Genomic DNA, 17,480 nt, shown 5'->3' with positions numbered 1-17,480 from the left:
GAATAATACATGTACCCCGGAGAAGTTAAAATGACATCCGTTTTTGGTCGTCCTGCCGTGCAAAAAGACGACCTGAAATTGATGACAACTAGCCCCCATAAAAAAATAACTTGGCGCCATCCCAGATCAAATGCATCAGAGTGCAACCAAAAAAATGTTTAGAGGTGATATGTCAGTGTGGCTTGCCGTAAATGCATTTTCTCTCAATACCGACGGTGGCGGGCGGTGTGCAAAGAAGATCATGCCTACGTAGGACATGTCTGGAGGTGTCTTTCCAAGGACCATTCTTCGTATCGCCCAAATTGGCTTTGTGAAACAGTTGAGCGATATCTCGTTCTTACGTAGAATGGTTCTACGAAAGACCCTTTCATGCAACAGGCCCCTGATCAATGTGGTCAATGTACCGATCCGGGCTTGGCCAGATAATACATCTAAAGAGGTTAAGTGATTTGTGATGACAGTCTGTTGTGATTCTCCAAAATTGCGCGAATAATGCAGCGCTCTACCTTCCTTTTTACTGAATTGATTCAAGTACAGAAAAGTTATAAATAAAATTACCGCAAATTATGCTGGCGCAAATATTCACTACTGAATGACACGCGCCGTATAAGCTAAAACAACAACAACAACAACAACAATCCAGGCACCACTGCGCCTCGAACGGGCCTGGGACTCGGCCGACGCCGGACGGACAGGCTGTGCTGAGCTGGGCGTGCGGGGCGAGGAGTGTATTAATATTATCTCATAAACTGATTTTATTCGCCTATGATTATGAAGACATATGGATGCAGTGAAGGTAAACGTGAGTATTGTTGCAAATGACCAACGTACGTGTAATTTCATTGTTCAATGTTAATTCAGAATGAGAGAGAATAATGCCAAATTAGGCTTAATTAGCGCTTAGCCTAACTAAGGCTAAGCCCACTTGTTCACTGCAACCACCCTGCCTGTGGGGAATCTACAGGTTGGACTATGGCATGCCAATGCTGTACAGAGCACACACTTTAAAAAATGATTAAAATGTCACTTTTGTGACCAAAATTACTAATTTCCGTACTGTTGCAATTTATTTTTCACTAGTAACTTGGAAATAATTTTTGTATTCACCAGAGCGCTCAAAAACTTGATTTTTGGGCATATTTTTGTGTACGCCCTCTATTGGTGGAAAGTAATATGGCAAGAAAATTTTCATTTTTTGATCTCTATTTTTAATTAAGAAAAAATAATTTAAAGAATCAAATTTACTTAAGAGCTAAGTTGTATTACGAATAGGTGTAATGGAAACTGTCAGTGTAAAAAAATTCAAGCATTTGTCCCAAAGAAAAAGAGAAAATAAGCCAAACATTGCCACCCTTATTTTGCCACACATGGAGATATAACTGAGAACAAGGTTATATCATAACCTTGTTCATTGAATGAGTGGCTAAGCCTAAAGAGTAAGGAGGCTAAGGCTAAAGAGTAAAGTAAAAAAAGTCAAAGTCAAACAAAGACTGGGCCAGAGTTATGTCTAATCTCCTTCAAACTTTCTCACTCTGTACTAGAGTACTAGATCTACATTGATTGTTTTGTTGAATCTCATAAGATTATTATTAAGTTAAATCATAGTTCAGTTCGAGCTTTGTCTTGGGCCTGGCCCAATAAGATTAAGAATGCACGCATTCATAAATCTGATTGGATTTAACCTTAGCAGTTAGGGTCACGATTTCAAAGATAAAAAAAGGGTCAGACTTGGAGGTAATATTTTTTGTGTTTGGATAGACTAAATGAAGAAGTGTTGTAATCCGATCTAATTTGTATATCAAATATCGGCCATAGATAGATCTAGAGAATATTAAACTTTTAAAATATTCAACTGAAGAAGGAACAGAAGCTCAATCACACATTAAACAGAAGCAAACGGAGAGGAGAAGATGGAACTTAACTCTGAAGACACAGGAACAAAATTGAACTTATCTCGAAGTCTGGTAGTGGAGCCTAGTGCTTTATTTGCTGTGCTTCCTTGCCTCAGTAAAACTCATACAAAATTAGCATATATATTCAAATTACACAAAATTAACCAATGAAAGTAAAGAGAATGGAGAAGCCAACTGAAAGTGGAAAAGTCTAATTGATAAGTCTAATTCATAGGAATGTTGAACAAAAAAAATCAGATGTGGGAATGTAATGAATGAACACATCTGAAAAGGAAAGGATCGAATGACAGGAGAAGCAGGTTGAAAGTCAAATGTAAATGGATGACAACAGAAGCATCAAGAATGTAAACAAAGCTGAACTAAATACCAAACTTGATCTGTAAATAACTAAACTATTAAAGGAAACCAAATTATGTCAAAATAAAAGTCCTACAGATCCAATAGACATGATAGAAAATCAAAATTAGTTTAGATCTAGACCTCAATTTATGCATAATGTGTAGTGAAGTTATGCCAAGTGATCATTCTGAATAGAATGAATCGATTGTAATGAATGTATACCCAGTTGTTGCGTGCAGTGGCGGACCGTGACCCGGAGGAGACAAAGCATTGGAGGGGCACAGCATTGTTCACAAACAATATAGTGCCCCTCCAATGCTTTGTCTCCTCCGGGTCACGGTCCGCCACCGGTTGTGTGTCCGGACAGGTTGTGAGTCCAGACGATCAATTTTAGAAAGTCATTTGGAAAATTTACAAGCGAAGTTTCATCAATTTCTAGTACAAAATGTTAGGAAAAATTATAGAGAACAAAATAGAAGATGATTACAACTATTTAATTCATATTTTTAGTGTAATCCAAAGACAAAAAAGAAGGCTCCAAAAATATAAAGTGTCTGGACACCTGACCCCCCATCCTACATTATAGAAAATCCAGCCATGGTCATAAAATGTTGTGTTGAAAAGAAGAAAAATAAATAAAGAAGAATGTTGAAAGTTTGAAAGAAATTGGATAAGCAATAAGAAAGTTATGGCTGTTTTAAAATCGAGATCCCTAATACTATGTAGATTTCAAATTGGCAACTGAGTAAGAAAATCATGACAAGGGGCAAGGACAACTTTCTCATAGGCCATGTACTTAATTATCAGGGATTTGTGGTTTTCTCCTAAACTTCACTTTCCCCTCGGGCAGTAATCTAAGTATGACACATGCAGCATATTGTTTTATGTCCTCATGAAAGAAAATTACAATTTGAAGTAAAACCTTTGAAAATAATGACATTTTAGCCATTTTATGTATTGGAATACATGGAAGAGTAGTCCTTGCCTTACATCACTATGACATCATATATGCAGCCAATTTGAAGTCTCCATGGGCATAGTGATTACCAATATTTACAATCATAACTTATTGTTTGTCCGATATTGTTCAAACTTTCACCTATCAGCTTGTCTGATTTTTCTTTTACCTCTAAAGACAAGTTTTCATTTGGGTTGGATTCCCCTTTAAGTGTCCAAATGACAGAGTCAGAGGCATAATTTTTTTTCTTTACATAATGGAGAATCCATCTAGTTAATTGCCCTCTTTTTTTTGTGTCTCCAGGTCACGTTTGAATGGAGGTTACTTTAGAGGAAATAGTTGATGTCGGAACACCCCAAGGAAGCTTGAAGAAAGTGGACAGTATAAAATAGGAATCCTAAAATATACAAAGAACATTTTTGGATTTGAATGTCAAATAACTCTGATAAGATACATGGTAAATTAACCATTCCAGAGGCCGTTGAGGACTGAATGTTCAGTGTTGTAGACAGAGTTTAAAAGTAGACTGAGTATACAAACTAGACTTCCTTTCCCATTACAAAGAAAGATAATTTCAATATCTCAACAGCTAGATTCCTCTATTTAGTACTGAATAACAAACGCCGCATACAAAATGTGGAGTCAAATTGGGTTTGTGAGTCGAAACCTACCAACTTTTAGATCTGCCAGCAGGAAATCCAAACTTTATAACTTGAGAATATTTCCATCTTATGAGGGCTCTAGTCCAAGCTCCATCCTCTGTCAAGATGAAGTTAGAACTCCCCTGTTGCCTACCGACGATGTCCCCCAAAGGAGTTCAATGGCTTCTTGTACATCGCCTTTAATCTTTGCCAAGCATTACCCATCTCCACGTACATCCAGAACGGACATTGGAAAGCCATTATGGAAGAATGTAGTAGATACAGCAAACTTGATCCCATCGACATGGCAACTGTCATCTCGTTCGGCAGTCTCTATGACCGGGTTCAACGATTATGAGTTGGGCCGCAAAGAGTTCAAAATTGATGTTCCAGAGTATTTCAACTTTGCAAGTGATGTAATGGATGAATGGGCCCGGAAGGAAGAGGTACGTGGTAATGTTAAACAAATTGTTAGTGAGGGTATCATTAACAGTTTCCCACAAATGGCACATGTACCTTGGAGTTGCATTTACAAACCCGACAGAGTGTGGGTAATATTGCTCAAACATTTTGGTGCAAATGTTAATATTTGTTTTACCATGGGGTGATTTGGATTCTTGTCATCTTCAAATCATAACCAGTCCCAAAACTTTTAATACTTATGGTCTGGATCATGCCTGGTCAAGTTTTGATTTTTCTACTTGTTTGTCATGAAAGCTATTATTCATTGACCAGTCTGAGTTCAAAAGATGACATCTTGAAATAAGAAATCCAAAGTCACACTGAAAATTAATGCCACATACATGTACATTGTAATTTCGATGGGATACACCCTTCAGCTGCAGCAGGCAGTAGAAAAATAATGTGCTTAGTTTTGGAGATGTCTGTATCACTGCTGGCCCATGGCAGTTCACAATTTGAAGACTTAATTATATACATCTTTTGCATTTCAAAGTACCATGTTTGATTGTTTTTTTTATGTTTATACCATTTCTTTGACAGACAGGAGAGAGATCGTCAAATATCCCAGCATTCTGGTGGATTGATACCAAAGGAAATGAAATCAAGTGGTCATTCAGGGATCTATCAACTAAGTCAAAGAAGTAAGTAAACAATCTTCAGTTTTTTGTCAGGAATGTAATAACAAGAGCAATGTGATAGAGAGTTCTGTCTAGTAGACCTGCTGTAAGGATGTAACCCCATGGAGGGAGGTCATCAGATTTCACAGATATTGAGGTCAGCACTGAAATACGGATGGGGGGGGGGGGCGTAGCTAGGGGCCATGGACTCCCCCCCAACAAAAAAATAATTACCAAGAAAGAAAAAAAAGAACCATATGGTCTGCATATATACATGCCAATCTAGCACGGGCTTCAATCATCCACCATGGTTGGTCAGATTTAACCCCTTGTATATATCACTACACTTCTATTTTTTCTTTATTTTTCTATTCAAGGGTTGCCAATTTGCTTGAGAAAAACTGTAACATCAAGCAACATGACAGAGTAATGGTCATCCTACCACGCCTTCCAGAATGGTGGCTCCTCAATTTGGCTTGTCTGAGAATAGGTAAGTAATTCAAAGGGGTACTCTGCTGAAAATGATTACTCCTTATACCTCGATCACATTTGCTCTACGGCTGCCGTACGACGAGTCGGAAACAGCCGTTTTAACATTTTTTGTATCAGCTACATATAGGTGGTTTGAATAAAAATGAATAAAACGGCTGTTTTTGACTCGCCGTACGGCCGCCGTAGAGCAAATGTGACCGAGGTATAAGTAAATATGGTATTTTGGCAGCCATGTATTCTATTCTAAACATTTTATTTCTTGAAATTCAAAGGGTTTGTCTCACTGTATCAATAGACTACGTATGTAATCCAAAGACAAGAAAGAGTCTTGTGAGATCTATAATGTTTGGTCATGCTCATGTATGTGTTATTATCTTGACCAAACAATACGCACCCTTGTGCTTACAAAGGGGCAGAATCCCAGCCCCCTCTTAGGTAGTCTCCTGTACCACATGCACCTTCCCTTTTTATCTGGAAAAGGGGTACTTGATATTAGGGGCTCAGCTTGCAAACGATATCCCTTAAAAATTGGTTGAAGTAGGGGGTCTCTGAGCATTTTCCCCCTAAAATAGTTTAGATTATATATCTTTTTGAACAATCGTCAACACCACTCTTCATCTTGATATCTTGCATTTAGGGGGGTTTTAATGATTTGTTAGCTTCCCTCCCAAAAACCTATGATAGAGAGTCAAAATTCAGAATTTCCATCCCTAAAGGGGTACAAGTCCAGGAATGTGGAACAAGTGAATGTGTAAGTTTAACCACCAACATGTAAGTGGATGGAGGGGAGCAGGGGCAGTGTGTTAACCCTTGTATTGCTTGCTTTTCATACTGAGACTTGAATCAATCACAATTCTTTACAAGTTAGGGCACACAATATTTGTGTTTTGTTTTCAGGGGCTGTCCTTGTACCAGGATCCACCCAGCTCAGAGAGATGGATATCAGAGATAGACTGGAAAGCTCTAAAGCTGTCTGCATCATTACTGATGAAGAACTATCACATCTAGTTGATAATGTAAATACCTAGTTATTATGGTGGTCATTATGATGATGATGATAATGACAGTGATGATGATAGACAATGATAAATACGGTGATGATGATGATGATGATGATGACTATAATGGCGATTGATAAAGATGACAATGGTGATGATGATGATGGTGATGGTGGTAGTGATGATTATCACGATAATGATGATGATAGTGATAATAATTGATGTTGGTGATGATGATGATGATGATGACGATGATGATGATGATGATGTTGATGATGATTATGATGATGAATATGATGATAATTGATGACGATGATGACAATGACGAAGATGATGATGATGATTATGATAATTGATGATGACAACGATGATAATTGATGTTAATGGTGATGAGCAACTGTAAGATGGATGAAATGGATCCTAATCAAATAATTGGTTCTTACACATGGCCAGACATTTATAATTTCAATATGAGTTTGACTTATCAAATATCAAAAATCCATATGCTTACTGTAAAAATAATACCAATCATTTTGCTTAGACATTGGTATTTACTAACACTCAAAGTGTCATAATGTCTCAAGACTCTTGTCCTTAATTTATTTAACATGTATTAACTACCAGTATTCCAGCAAGTACCCTGTTCTGCTATAATACATAATAATTCCCTTACCTATTTTGTAATATTTGTGTAATTTGTAGGTCATACGGTCATGTCTGCTTATTCTATGTTGACATTCCCCACTCCCTGGGATTCCTCCTGATCAGGCCCTACTTTGTCACTCTTAAAACTACATCAATGTTTTCATCTGCTTCGATCATGCCCAGCCGACAATTAGGTTGATAGCACTAGCAACTACAAATTGAATAAATAAAAAAATGGAAAGTGTATATGTGAACTATAACCTAGATGTTGGAAAGATGATTTAAAATCATTATGCATTAATCATCTGATAAAATACTGATTATTGATATTGATGTATAGAGTAACTTTTAGTGAATTTCTCTTAAATGATTATCTTTTTTCTAGGTTGAAAAGGATACGGATGGGTTTCAACACAAAATTCTTATTGGAGATGAGGATGATATAAAGAAGAAGGATAGGTAAGTGTTATCTATGCTGAAGTTGGTGGTTTGGTGGGTGCGTCATGGTCTAGTGGTTTTGACTCTCGCCTTTGAAACAGAGGGTCTTGGGTTCGAATCCTAGCCATGACATGTTTTGCTTCAGCAAGAAATTTATCCACACTGCTGCACTCAACCCAGGTGAGGTGAATGGGTATCCGGCAGGATTAATTCCTTGTATGCACTGAGCGCCGGTGATGGTAGCTCAAGCTAAAAGCGTGGTAATAGTAGCAGCGCTTTGTATCCTCAGGCAAAAAGCGCTTTATAAATCCAGCTATTATTATTATTATGTACTTAATGGTAAAGATAAAGTCTGATCATGTAAAAATAAAAGAATAATAATTTCAAGCAATTTGGAGTATCAAATTAGTGTAACATATTAACCAAGGGTGTCTAGCATGATATTTGGGGATAATTGAGTATTGTGCTGAACACAAAAACAAGTATGTTGGACCACACAGAACTCTTACAGCTTTTAATCAGGACCCCAAATATTTTGAATTAAGTTCAATTTATTTTTCAAATAAGCAAAATTACCTGAGTAAATATATGAATTGTAAAATGTGAGGATTAAATTAAACACCCTAGAAAAGCCGGCGGCTTAAAGTAGTGGGACCCATAACAAATAAAGGACAAGTCAAGTAGTGATACAATGAATACAACAAATACAATTGAATACAGATATTCATGCCATGTCTTCTTCATGATACTGTTTAAAGGACAAGTCCACCCCAACAAAAAGATGATTTAAATAAAAATAGAAAAATCCAACAAGCGTAACACTGAAAATTTCATCAAAATCGGATGTAAAATAAGAAAGTTATGGCATTTTAAAGTTTTGCTTAAATTCACAAAACAGTTATATGCACATCCTGGTCGGTATGCAAATGAGGAGACTGATGTCATCCACTCACTATTTCTTTTGTATTTTATTGTGAGAATTATGAAATATTCTTATTTTCTCCTCATTGTCAAGTGAAACAATGATTAATTCCTCCATGAACATGTGGAATTAGCATTGTTTAATACTATATGATTCAGTCAAGTTGGTCCTTATTGTCAAATCTGTTAAAAATGAAATATTGCATAATTCAAACAATAAAAAACAAAAGAAAAGTGAGTGAGGGACATCATTGACTGTCTCATTTGTATGTCACTGAGTTGTGCATATCACTGTTTTTTTTAAATAAGCGAAATTTTAAAATAGCATAACTTTCTCATTTTACATCCGATTTTGATTTAATTTTCAGCGTTATGCCAGTTTGAATTTTCTCTATTTATTCAAATCAACATTTTTCTTGGGTGGACTTGACCTTTAAATACTACTATGCAATAGACATTTGATCATGACTTTTCTTCCTTGAGTGGTGTGAAAAGGATTTAGAAAAATCTTGCAAATTACATTTCCCCTATCCCGGAAATGAATTTTAACCTTTAGTGGCTGTATGGTTGCTAAGTTGATTCACATGTGTTTGTACTTGTGATCCTATTGCACGTGACCCAAGTTTTAAGATTGGAATCTATTTGATACAGGAAATGGGTGGTATTAGGGTAAATATGGATTTATTAAGTAACTTTCAAGTATTTGCAATATATAATCACTTAAATTATAATGAGTTGAAAGAGAATATATATTTTATTTCATTGACTCATTTATTCCCGTTAATTTTAGTAAGAGTTGATTAATTTTACTTGATAAATTGGCAATGCATGAAAAATATGATGACCAGTAGTCTTGAATATGTGTACTTTGTGTGGATCTTGTAGATGGCATATTTTTCTGCATTATGTATTTTGCCATTTTCATCCATTTTGCTCAATGGTGAATGATAAGCATTTTCCCCACCACCCCCCAAAAGAAGAAAAAAAAACAACCCTGAATGTTTATTGGTGATGAAAAGGTATATCTATTGGCCTCAATTCACTGAGGTGGTTTTGAATACCGGTGGTTGAACCCATGTTTTATGCAGATTTCCTCTATAAATTAGACTTTAAGAAAATGTCCAATGCTGATGTGCGTTTTTTTTTACATGCAATAAATTGATGCTTGTACTTTAGCAAAAAAAATTATGCAAATAACATGAAGTATAATTAGAATTCTATTAGTAATAATGTAGTACAAGTCGAAGAGGGTCCCACTCTATAAAGGATCTTTTTAAAGATCCCCTCCCTTCCTCTGGTTTTTTATCGTTCAAATCACAGAAAAGGAAGCATGTTATAAAAGTATAATTTGTTGTAAATGAGCAATGTGTGTTCGTCAGTGCAATTTAACAGCATATTTTCTTCAATGTCTTTCCATAAAACGATCATTTCTTCCCCAAATTTTGCCTCAACATGCAACATACGAAGGGTGTTTCAGAAACAACAATAATTCAAATTTGACGGATGCGTCACTTGCTTCCTTTTTGCCAAAGTTTGGCAGTATGAGTCCACTGTTCAAAAACAGTGGACTCCTATAATTCTTAAATTATGCAAATAACATGAAGTATAATTAGAATTCTATTAGTAATAATGTAGTACAAGTCGAAGAGGGTTAGCATATTTCCAGGAGCTAGGCAGTGAGACCACACAAAAGAAATTCAAAGTAATTTGAAATTCAAATGAGGTAAGGGACCCTATAAATAGGAGTCGATGTCACATGTAATCATCTTTTCAAAGTAAAGAGAGGCTCTAATAAATGACACGCGACAAAATAGAGTGAAATGTTGCCAAACCTAAAAGAAATTCATCCAGATAATCACAAAAGGTTGTTATCACAATGGACTCATACTCAATCATTCACAAAATACGTATGGTAATCATAATAGAACACTCCATGCAAGGCAAACATGGCAGATTCTGTGATTTGAACGATAAAAAACCAGAGGAAGGGAGGGGATCTTTAAAAAGATCCTTTATAGAGTGGGACCCTCTTCGACTTGTACTACATTATTACTAATAGAATTCTAATTATACTTCATGTTATTTGCATAATTTAGGAATTCTATTACGTAACATTTGTACAAGTCTTCAGAGGGTTAGCATGTTCAAAGCTAAAATCACAGAAACTGAGATGAAACGGATATAGGATAAGGCATACATAAATGAATAACACAACACTGTAATCTGAGTTTATAATCACGTTTACTCATGTCAAGAACCTTGGTAACAAACATAACAGGTTCTTTTTTTTTTATTATTATACTTAATTCCTTTTATATCATCCTGAATGTGTAACATTCTTTATTTCATTCTTCCTCATCTTCTTTTTTTTCCTTTTTTTTCTTTAATTTCTTATCCTTCATCTTCTTTATTTTGGTAGGATATTCATTTTCTCTATAATGAAATTATTGTAATGTATTCAAACGCTAAGAGGAAAAAACACTCGGAGGAAGTTAACACCTTACAAAAAAGAAAAACAACATTTCACACCCATGTAGAATTGTCATGAGTGATCGGATAACGCACAGACTAAATGACTTCATCCTTCTTAAGCTAACAAAATCTATTCGATTACAGCTTGAACTCTACGTTGTAGTGATATGTCATGGGATAAAACCATTTATTTATGAAGTTTGTCCGAAAAACAGAAGATGCAAAAGAATCTGTAACTACGATGGGTTTGTGGTAAAATTGTTTGAAAGTTTGGGCATTTGACCAGTTAGCTTTCTTCATTATTTCTTTCAATGTGACACCATGTGTGTATGCAGAAGAAGTAGCTGCACTTCTAAAACTATAAGCTGAAAACACTGAGGTATCAATGCCCGAAGCACACAAAGTGGTTTTCAGCCATCTTGCCAAAGTACTGGAACATACAGATTTGTGAGGTTTCTTAGTAGAAATAAAGAGCTTTGATTCACCATGACATTCACGAAGTGGTTTAGTACGATGTAGATATTCCTTGAGGGTTGATAAAACAAACAATTTATTATTCAAAGGAAAGGAAGGAAGTTCAATTAGTTGATTTGCAATACTCCGTTTTGGAGTTGTGGTTTTCAACATTTCCATAACTTGGGGATCTTGAAAAACTTGAAAACTGCACGATCATCAGAAATGTGCAAGAAAGAAATATCCAGATGGTTGAGTGTCTGTATACGTTGCGCTGTTACAAGCGCCACTAACGACACAAGTTTTTGACTTAATTGAAATAAAGAAAGTTGGCTATTCTCTGCCAATGAACATAAATAATCCAACACTTGGGACACTTCCCAGGTATTTTGATACCTTGGTTTAGGAGGATTAGCATTGAATGGCCCTATAATAACCTAACTACCATGGGATGTTAATATGTGTTTACCAATAGCATAACCTTCAATTGGGGGAAGAACAGAAGAGAGCGCTGAGCGATATGAGTTAATAGTGGAATACGATTTTCCCTGACTTTGTTCAGATCTAAGAAAGTTAATCACATTAACTAAGCATGGTTTAAAGGGATCAATCGATTGTTCACCACACCAGCAAAGCCACTGCTTCCATGCCGACTCATAATGTTGGTTGGTTCTATCTGGCCAAGAGAGGGCGATGAGACTTGAAGCGTGTTTAGAAATTCCCGCTGAGCGCCAATATTCGTTGAGATGATCCAAGCGGTTAGCTGGAGGCTTGGAAATGGATTCGGATGCCACACAAGAGGATTGGTTGGTAGAAGGAGGGGTATGTCGATCAGAAACTGAAGGATCATGGGAAACCATGGTTGGGCCCTCCAAAGAGGGGCGATTAACAACGCGTTGTCCACCTTGTCTTCTCGAAACTTCTGTAGGACCCTAGTATAAAAAATGGCGGAAATAAATTAGATGAGCGAATGCCAAGAGATGGAAAAAGCATCCACCGCAAATGCCCATGAGACATAACATGGTAATTGATTCTTTAAGCGAGAAGAAAATAAATCAATAACAAACGTTGAAATGATGACAAATACAAAATAATAAAATAGGACAAAGGTGAAGTTCTTTGTTTAGATCTGTACAAGGAAGTGTGTCTGCTTCAACATTTGCAATTCCAGCCAAGTGTGATGCAGAAAGCCAAATATTACGCTTAAAACACCATGACCAGATATTTCGGGCAATTCTATCTACCGTGGGAACACGGCCACCAAATTTCTTAATGTATGAGACAGCGGTACTATTGTCTGACTTAAGTGGATATGAGTATCCATGCATGTATTGCATAAAGAAAACAAAGCGTGCTGAATTGCAAGCAACTCAAGAGCATTGATATGTAAATCGGCAGACCTTGACGACCAAACACCTTGAGAAAAAGAATTATCATTCTCGCAGAAAGCACCCCACCCTTTGTTACTTGCATCTGTGTGAGTTATAGTACTATAGGTGGAGTTTTAGCCGCCGTAGAAAAGGCATCAGATGGGATAGAAAGCCACCATTTTATTTCTTGCAATGCGACAGTATTAACAGACACCAAGGTGTCATAATTTCCACCTGAGGATTCAAGGTATTCGCATTTGATAGATTCCAAATTACGATAATGAATTCTTCCCTTTGGAAAGGCTTCAAAAGATGAGACAATTAGACCGATGAACTTTGCAAGGTCACGTATAGTAATTCTTTGTGAAGATACGATAGATTTCCCTACCGTTCTTAATTTTTCTACTTTCTCACGAGGTAAACTTATCGACATTTCATTCTAATTAATGCAAAAACCTAAATAAATGGCACTATTCTCAGGGGATAAACATGACTTCTTGAAATTGATCACAAATCCTAAAGATGATAATAAATGGCAAACATAATTTGTATGTTCGAGGCTTTCTTCCCTCGAACTAGCAAAAATAATGATATCAGCATCTAGATAAATCATAGAACGGATACTTCTGCTTCTTATAGCAGCCATTACTGGTTTCATAACTTTCTTAAATACTCTAGGGGCTGAGCTTGGCCAAATGGCAGAATGGTAGACATTGAAAACAATAGTAGACATTTTCCCATGAGAAACACAAATAACCATGATAATCTTCATGGATTGGAATTGAAAAATAAGCATCTTTCAGATCAAAGGAAGTTATGAAATCATGTTTCAACAAAAGATCTTGGACATTCCTAAATGTTTCCATCTTGAAATGTTCATATTTGATAAACAAGTTCAGATATTTCAAGTTTATGATAGGTCTACATTCTCCTGATTTCTTGGGAATTGTGAAAATAGAGGATAAGAAAACAATATCTTGTTCAGATTTTTGCTTAATTGCTTTTTCTCTAAAAGAGAGTCAATCTCCTTGCTAATTGCCTCTTTCTCTACGAGAGAAGTAATAATATTGTTTGGTGGATATGATTGAAAGGGAATGGAACAAAAATCAATTTTGTATCCATTAAAATTATTGTGTCCAAAACCCCAAAATCAGACGTTAAACGAGACCATTCATCTTTGAAAAGCCTGAGCCTTCCTGAGCTAATAATACTAGTAGTAGTAGAAGGATCACTTACTAGTTTTTTGCGAATTTGTTGTTCACACGTGCAGTGTTGAACTTGAAGTGAGGTGGCCTATGTTGAAGGGGTTCGAAACTCCCTATCTCTCTGATCTGAAGATGAACGATCCTTGCCAAAGCGAGAATCCCGCTTATGATCACGCCGATAATACGGGGTAGAAGAATGTCGAAAGTTCGACTCTCGTTTTGCAGCTTTTCCATACTGATGAGATACTTTTTGGCTCACCATAAATGTATCTCCAACTCCTTTGAGAGTATTCTGAAAATCACTCCCAAATAGGCCATCCGATAGTGGGATTGAACGGCTACAGATGCCCTTGTACTTGGGATTAAAAGAAGACTTCAAGTCTTCTCTACGTTTCATTTTACCTCGTAAGAGGCAATTTCATTCAGGGTAATGCCATCTAAGGCAAGACGTTTGATGCGGTCGATGTTTATCTAACCTTTTTCAGAATCTGCTTTTTGAAGTTCTGATAATATTCCAGCATGTGGAAGTAGTCCTTTAACGATATTGGACTGAAGCTTCTGCACATGACCATCTGCCGCACGAACCCTCGGCAGAATAGAGCCCCAAAGCTCTTGGGGTATTCTTGGTGTGCAAACTGAAGGAGCATTTTCAGGAGTGAGATATTGCTTAGCAAATTTATCAATGCTTTCCTTTTTTGGTGGTAGCATTACTGCTTTTGTCATTCGACTTGCTAATGTATCGGAGAGCGGTAAACCAAATTCCCTTGTGCCTTTGTATAGGTCACAATCGGCCGGAAAGAAGACAGCGTCTTCATTAGGCCTATCCACGGTGCTTAAATCAATGTCTGGGTCGTAACTTTCAGCCCTGCTGGGCGATGTACAGATTGATGCGCTGTTGTCAGCAACGATACTCAAAAGATCTTCCTCATCACCAGTATTACAAACTGGGAGGTTATCCCCGTGCTTCGCACGTGGGATTGCCTCAAATTATTGTTCATGGACACAACGTCCATGAACCGAGAAATTTGGGATGATAATTTTTTAAGCTCTGCCGACTGTGCGGCCAGCTTATTCTCCAGAGCTTCCCCTTTGTCCGCACTTGTCATCTCGATGATATCCCCGGATCCGGACTCTTCTGACTGCATGATGATAGAAAATAACGTGTCTTCACTGCCACTGCACAAAGGAAAAGATGATTACATGCGACATCGACTCTTATTTATAGGGTCCCTTACCTCATTTGAATTTTAAATTACTTTGAATTTCTTTTGTGTGGTCTCACTGCCTAGCTCCTGGAAATATGCTAACCCTCTTCGACTTGTACTACATTATTACTAATAGAATTCTAATTATACTTCATGTTATTTGCATAATTTAGGAATTATAGGAGTCCACTGTTTTGAACAGTGGACTCATACTGCCAAACTTTGGCAAAAAGGAAGCAAGTGACACATCTGTCAAATTTGAATTATTGTTGTTTCTGAAACACCCTTCGTATGTTGCATGTTGAGGCAAAATTTGGGGAAGAAATTATCGTTTTATGGAAAGACATCTTCCGACTGCATGATGATAGAAAATAACGTGTCTTCACTGCCACTGCACAAAGGAAAAGATGATTACATGCGACATCGACTCCTATTTATAGGGTCCCTTACCTCATTTGAATTTTAAATTACTTTGAATTTCTTTTGTGTGGTCTCACTGCCTAGCTCCTGGAAATATGCCAACCCTCTGAAGACTTGTACAAATGTTACGTAATAGAATTCCAAATATTGTTACATGATAATCCTCTTCTTGTATTCAGGATGGTAGTGATTTAAATTACCTTTCAATATGAGAAACAGCATTTAATTCAAATAAATTTTGTTTTTCAGCAACACTGTTTTCATCGCATGAAATGTGAATTTATTTCAGGCGTTGATAATGATTGATAATATGCATGAAATAAACATGATCCTCATTATTCTCATCATTGATTTTTTTTTTATCCATTACAGAGCTGGTTGGTTACATTTTCAAGAGCTCTTTGATGCAGCTTCGGACCATCATGAGGCAAGTTGTGATGTCATCTTTTCAAATCTGCTTCAGTAGTTAGATGCATGTGTCTACCTGTTGTGCTAGTTCATTGATTAACAAAGCTGATTGAATATATACTAATTCTTTACGCACAGAACCCTTATGTAACCATTGCTGTCCATGAGTTCCCCATTACAATATTCTTCCTCTTAATTCATTCAAGCTGTCAGATACCAGACATGTTTCTGAAGTCAGCTGTTAAAGAGCACTCCCCAAAATTGCGGCAAAATCCTGCATTTTGATTTATTTAAACACGAACAAGTTTGAAAAAATTGTATAAGTTTGTATCCCTGATAAAAAAAATCACAATACAATGACATCAAGATAAAAATGTAAGCTTAAAAACAAAATATAAAGCAGTGCAAATTACAAATCGAACATGCAGTTTTCTTGAGACTATCAATCATAAAAACAATGGTATCATTGTCGCTATAACCGGAATTGATATGTACATCACCAACTATAGAGGGATCTGACAATAAATGGTGTCTTGTTGAATAATACATGTTGGTGTGTTGGCTCAGTTGGTAGAGCATGTCTCACAACCGGGAGGTCGGGGGTTCAAATTCCGGTCGCGTCAGACCAAAAGACGTTAAAAGACGGGAGTTGCTGCTACATTGTTTGGCATTCAATAATTAAAGGGATAGAGCTTCGTTGATCTGGCGCTTCACAGCGGCTGCTAGGCCCACGATCTATTGGGCAAAAGCAAATTTTAGGAGTATTTCATTTCTGATGTCTATTTCGAACAATAAAATATGGATATATACAAAATGGATATATATATAAAATATCCTTGAAGAATAGTTAGCATAATGTAAGTTAAGTAAGAATAATCAATTTCTTTATATAACCATCGCACCGCTTTAATTAAGGGACACTAAAAATCACTAGTTAGAAAAAAAATCTATATTTCTTACCATCTTTGGACAATAAGGACATAGATTAATTTAATTCATTTACAATTTCCAATTACTGTTTGGTGGTCTATAAAATACACGAAGGAACATGATCAGGACATTGTACTTCTCCCCACGAAAAAATTCACAACTTGTCTCAAGATCAGGTCTATGTATTACAAACAAAAAACGGCTCTTCTTGGGAATAAAAAGACATCCACCATGCCTATTCCTGTCTTTCCTACAAACACAAAAATTTTGTGGATATATGACTTATGATTACACTTCATCATTCAAATGTATTTTCGTGCATGATAAAAAATTGGGATTGTCAACAGAAATAATTGTTTGAATATCCTTGATTTTGTTACCATAGCTTCTAGCATTAAGATATGTACAATTTCTTGACGCTGTGAGCGAAAGAATGAGGTTACAAATTTTTACGAAAATGTTGATCATGTTCTTTATAGTTTTCTAAATTTTCATCATTTCAAGAGGTTTTTCAAAATCCAGGCTTTCAGTTATACATTGGTCAAAATGTTTGCTTGGCTTGCTTCAGAAAGGCTTTTTGGTCATCATCATCA

General features: G+C 36.4%; 1 protein-coding gene across 2 annotated transcripts in view; it reads left to right on the top strand.

Moving 5' to 3' along the window:
- Positions 1-211: 211 nt before the first annotated feature.
- The window catches only part of LOC135155750 (acyl-coenzyme A synthetase ACSM3, mitochondrial-like), a 29,393-nt gene continuing 12,124 nt past the window's right edge, over positions 212-17,480 (top strand). The window contains exons 1-7 of one of the 2 annotated variants that reach the window (XM_064105879.1): positions 212-802; positions 3,514-4,297; positions 4,854-4,954; positions 5,308-5,420; positions 6,320-6,438; positions 7,451-7,524; positions 15,922-15,976. In XM_064105879.1, the coding sequence (XP_063961949.1) occupies positions 3,845-4,297; positions 4,854-4,954; positions 5,308-5,420; positions 6,320-6,438; positions 7,451-7,524; positions 15,922-15,976 (915 nt within the window). In that variant the 5' untranslated portion in view covers positions 212-802; positions 3,514-3,844. The remainder of the gene's footprint in view (positions 803-3,513; positions 4,298-4,853; positions 4,955-5,307; positions 5,421-6,319; positions 6,439-7,450; positions 7,525-15,921; positions 15,977-17,480) is intronic. The other variant, XM_064105880.1, reaches the window with a different exon arrangement.

The sequence above is a fragment of the Lytechinus pictus genome, chromosome 10, assembly GCF_037042905.1.
Source record: "Lytechinus pictus isolate F3 Inbred chromosome 10, Lp3.0, whole genome shotgun sequence".
Taxonomy (NCBI): Eukaryota; Metazoa; Echinodermata; class Echinoidea; order Temnopleuroida; family Toxopneustidae; genus Lytechinus; species Lytechinus pictus.
This window is presented reverse-complemented; position numbering and strand designations above follow the sequence as displayed.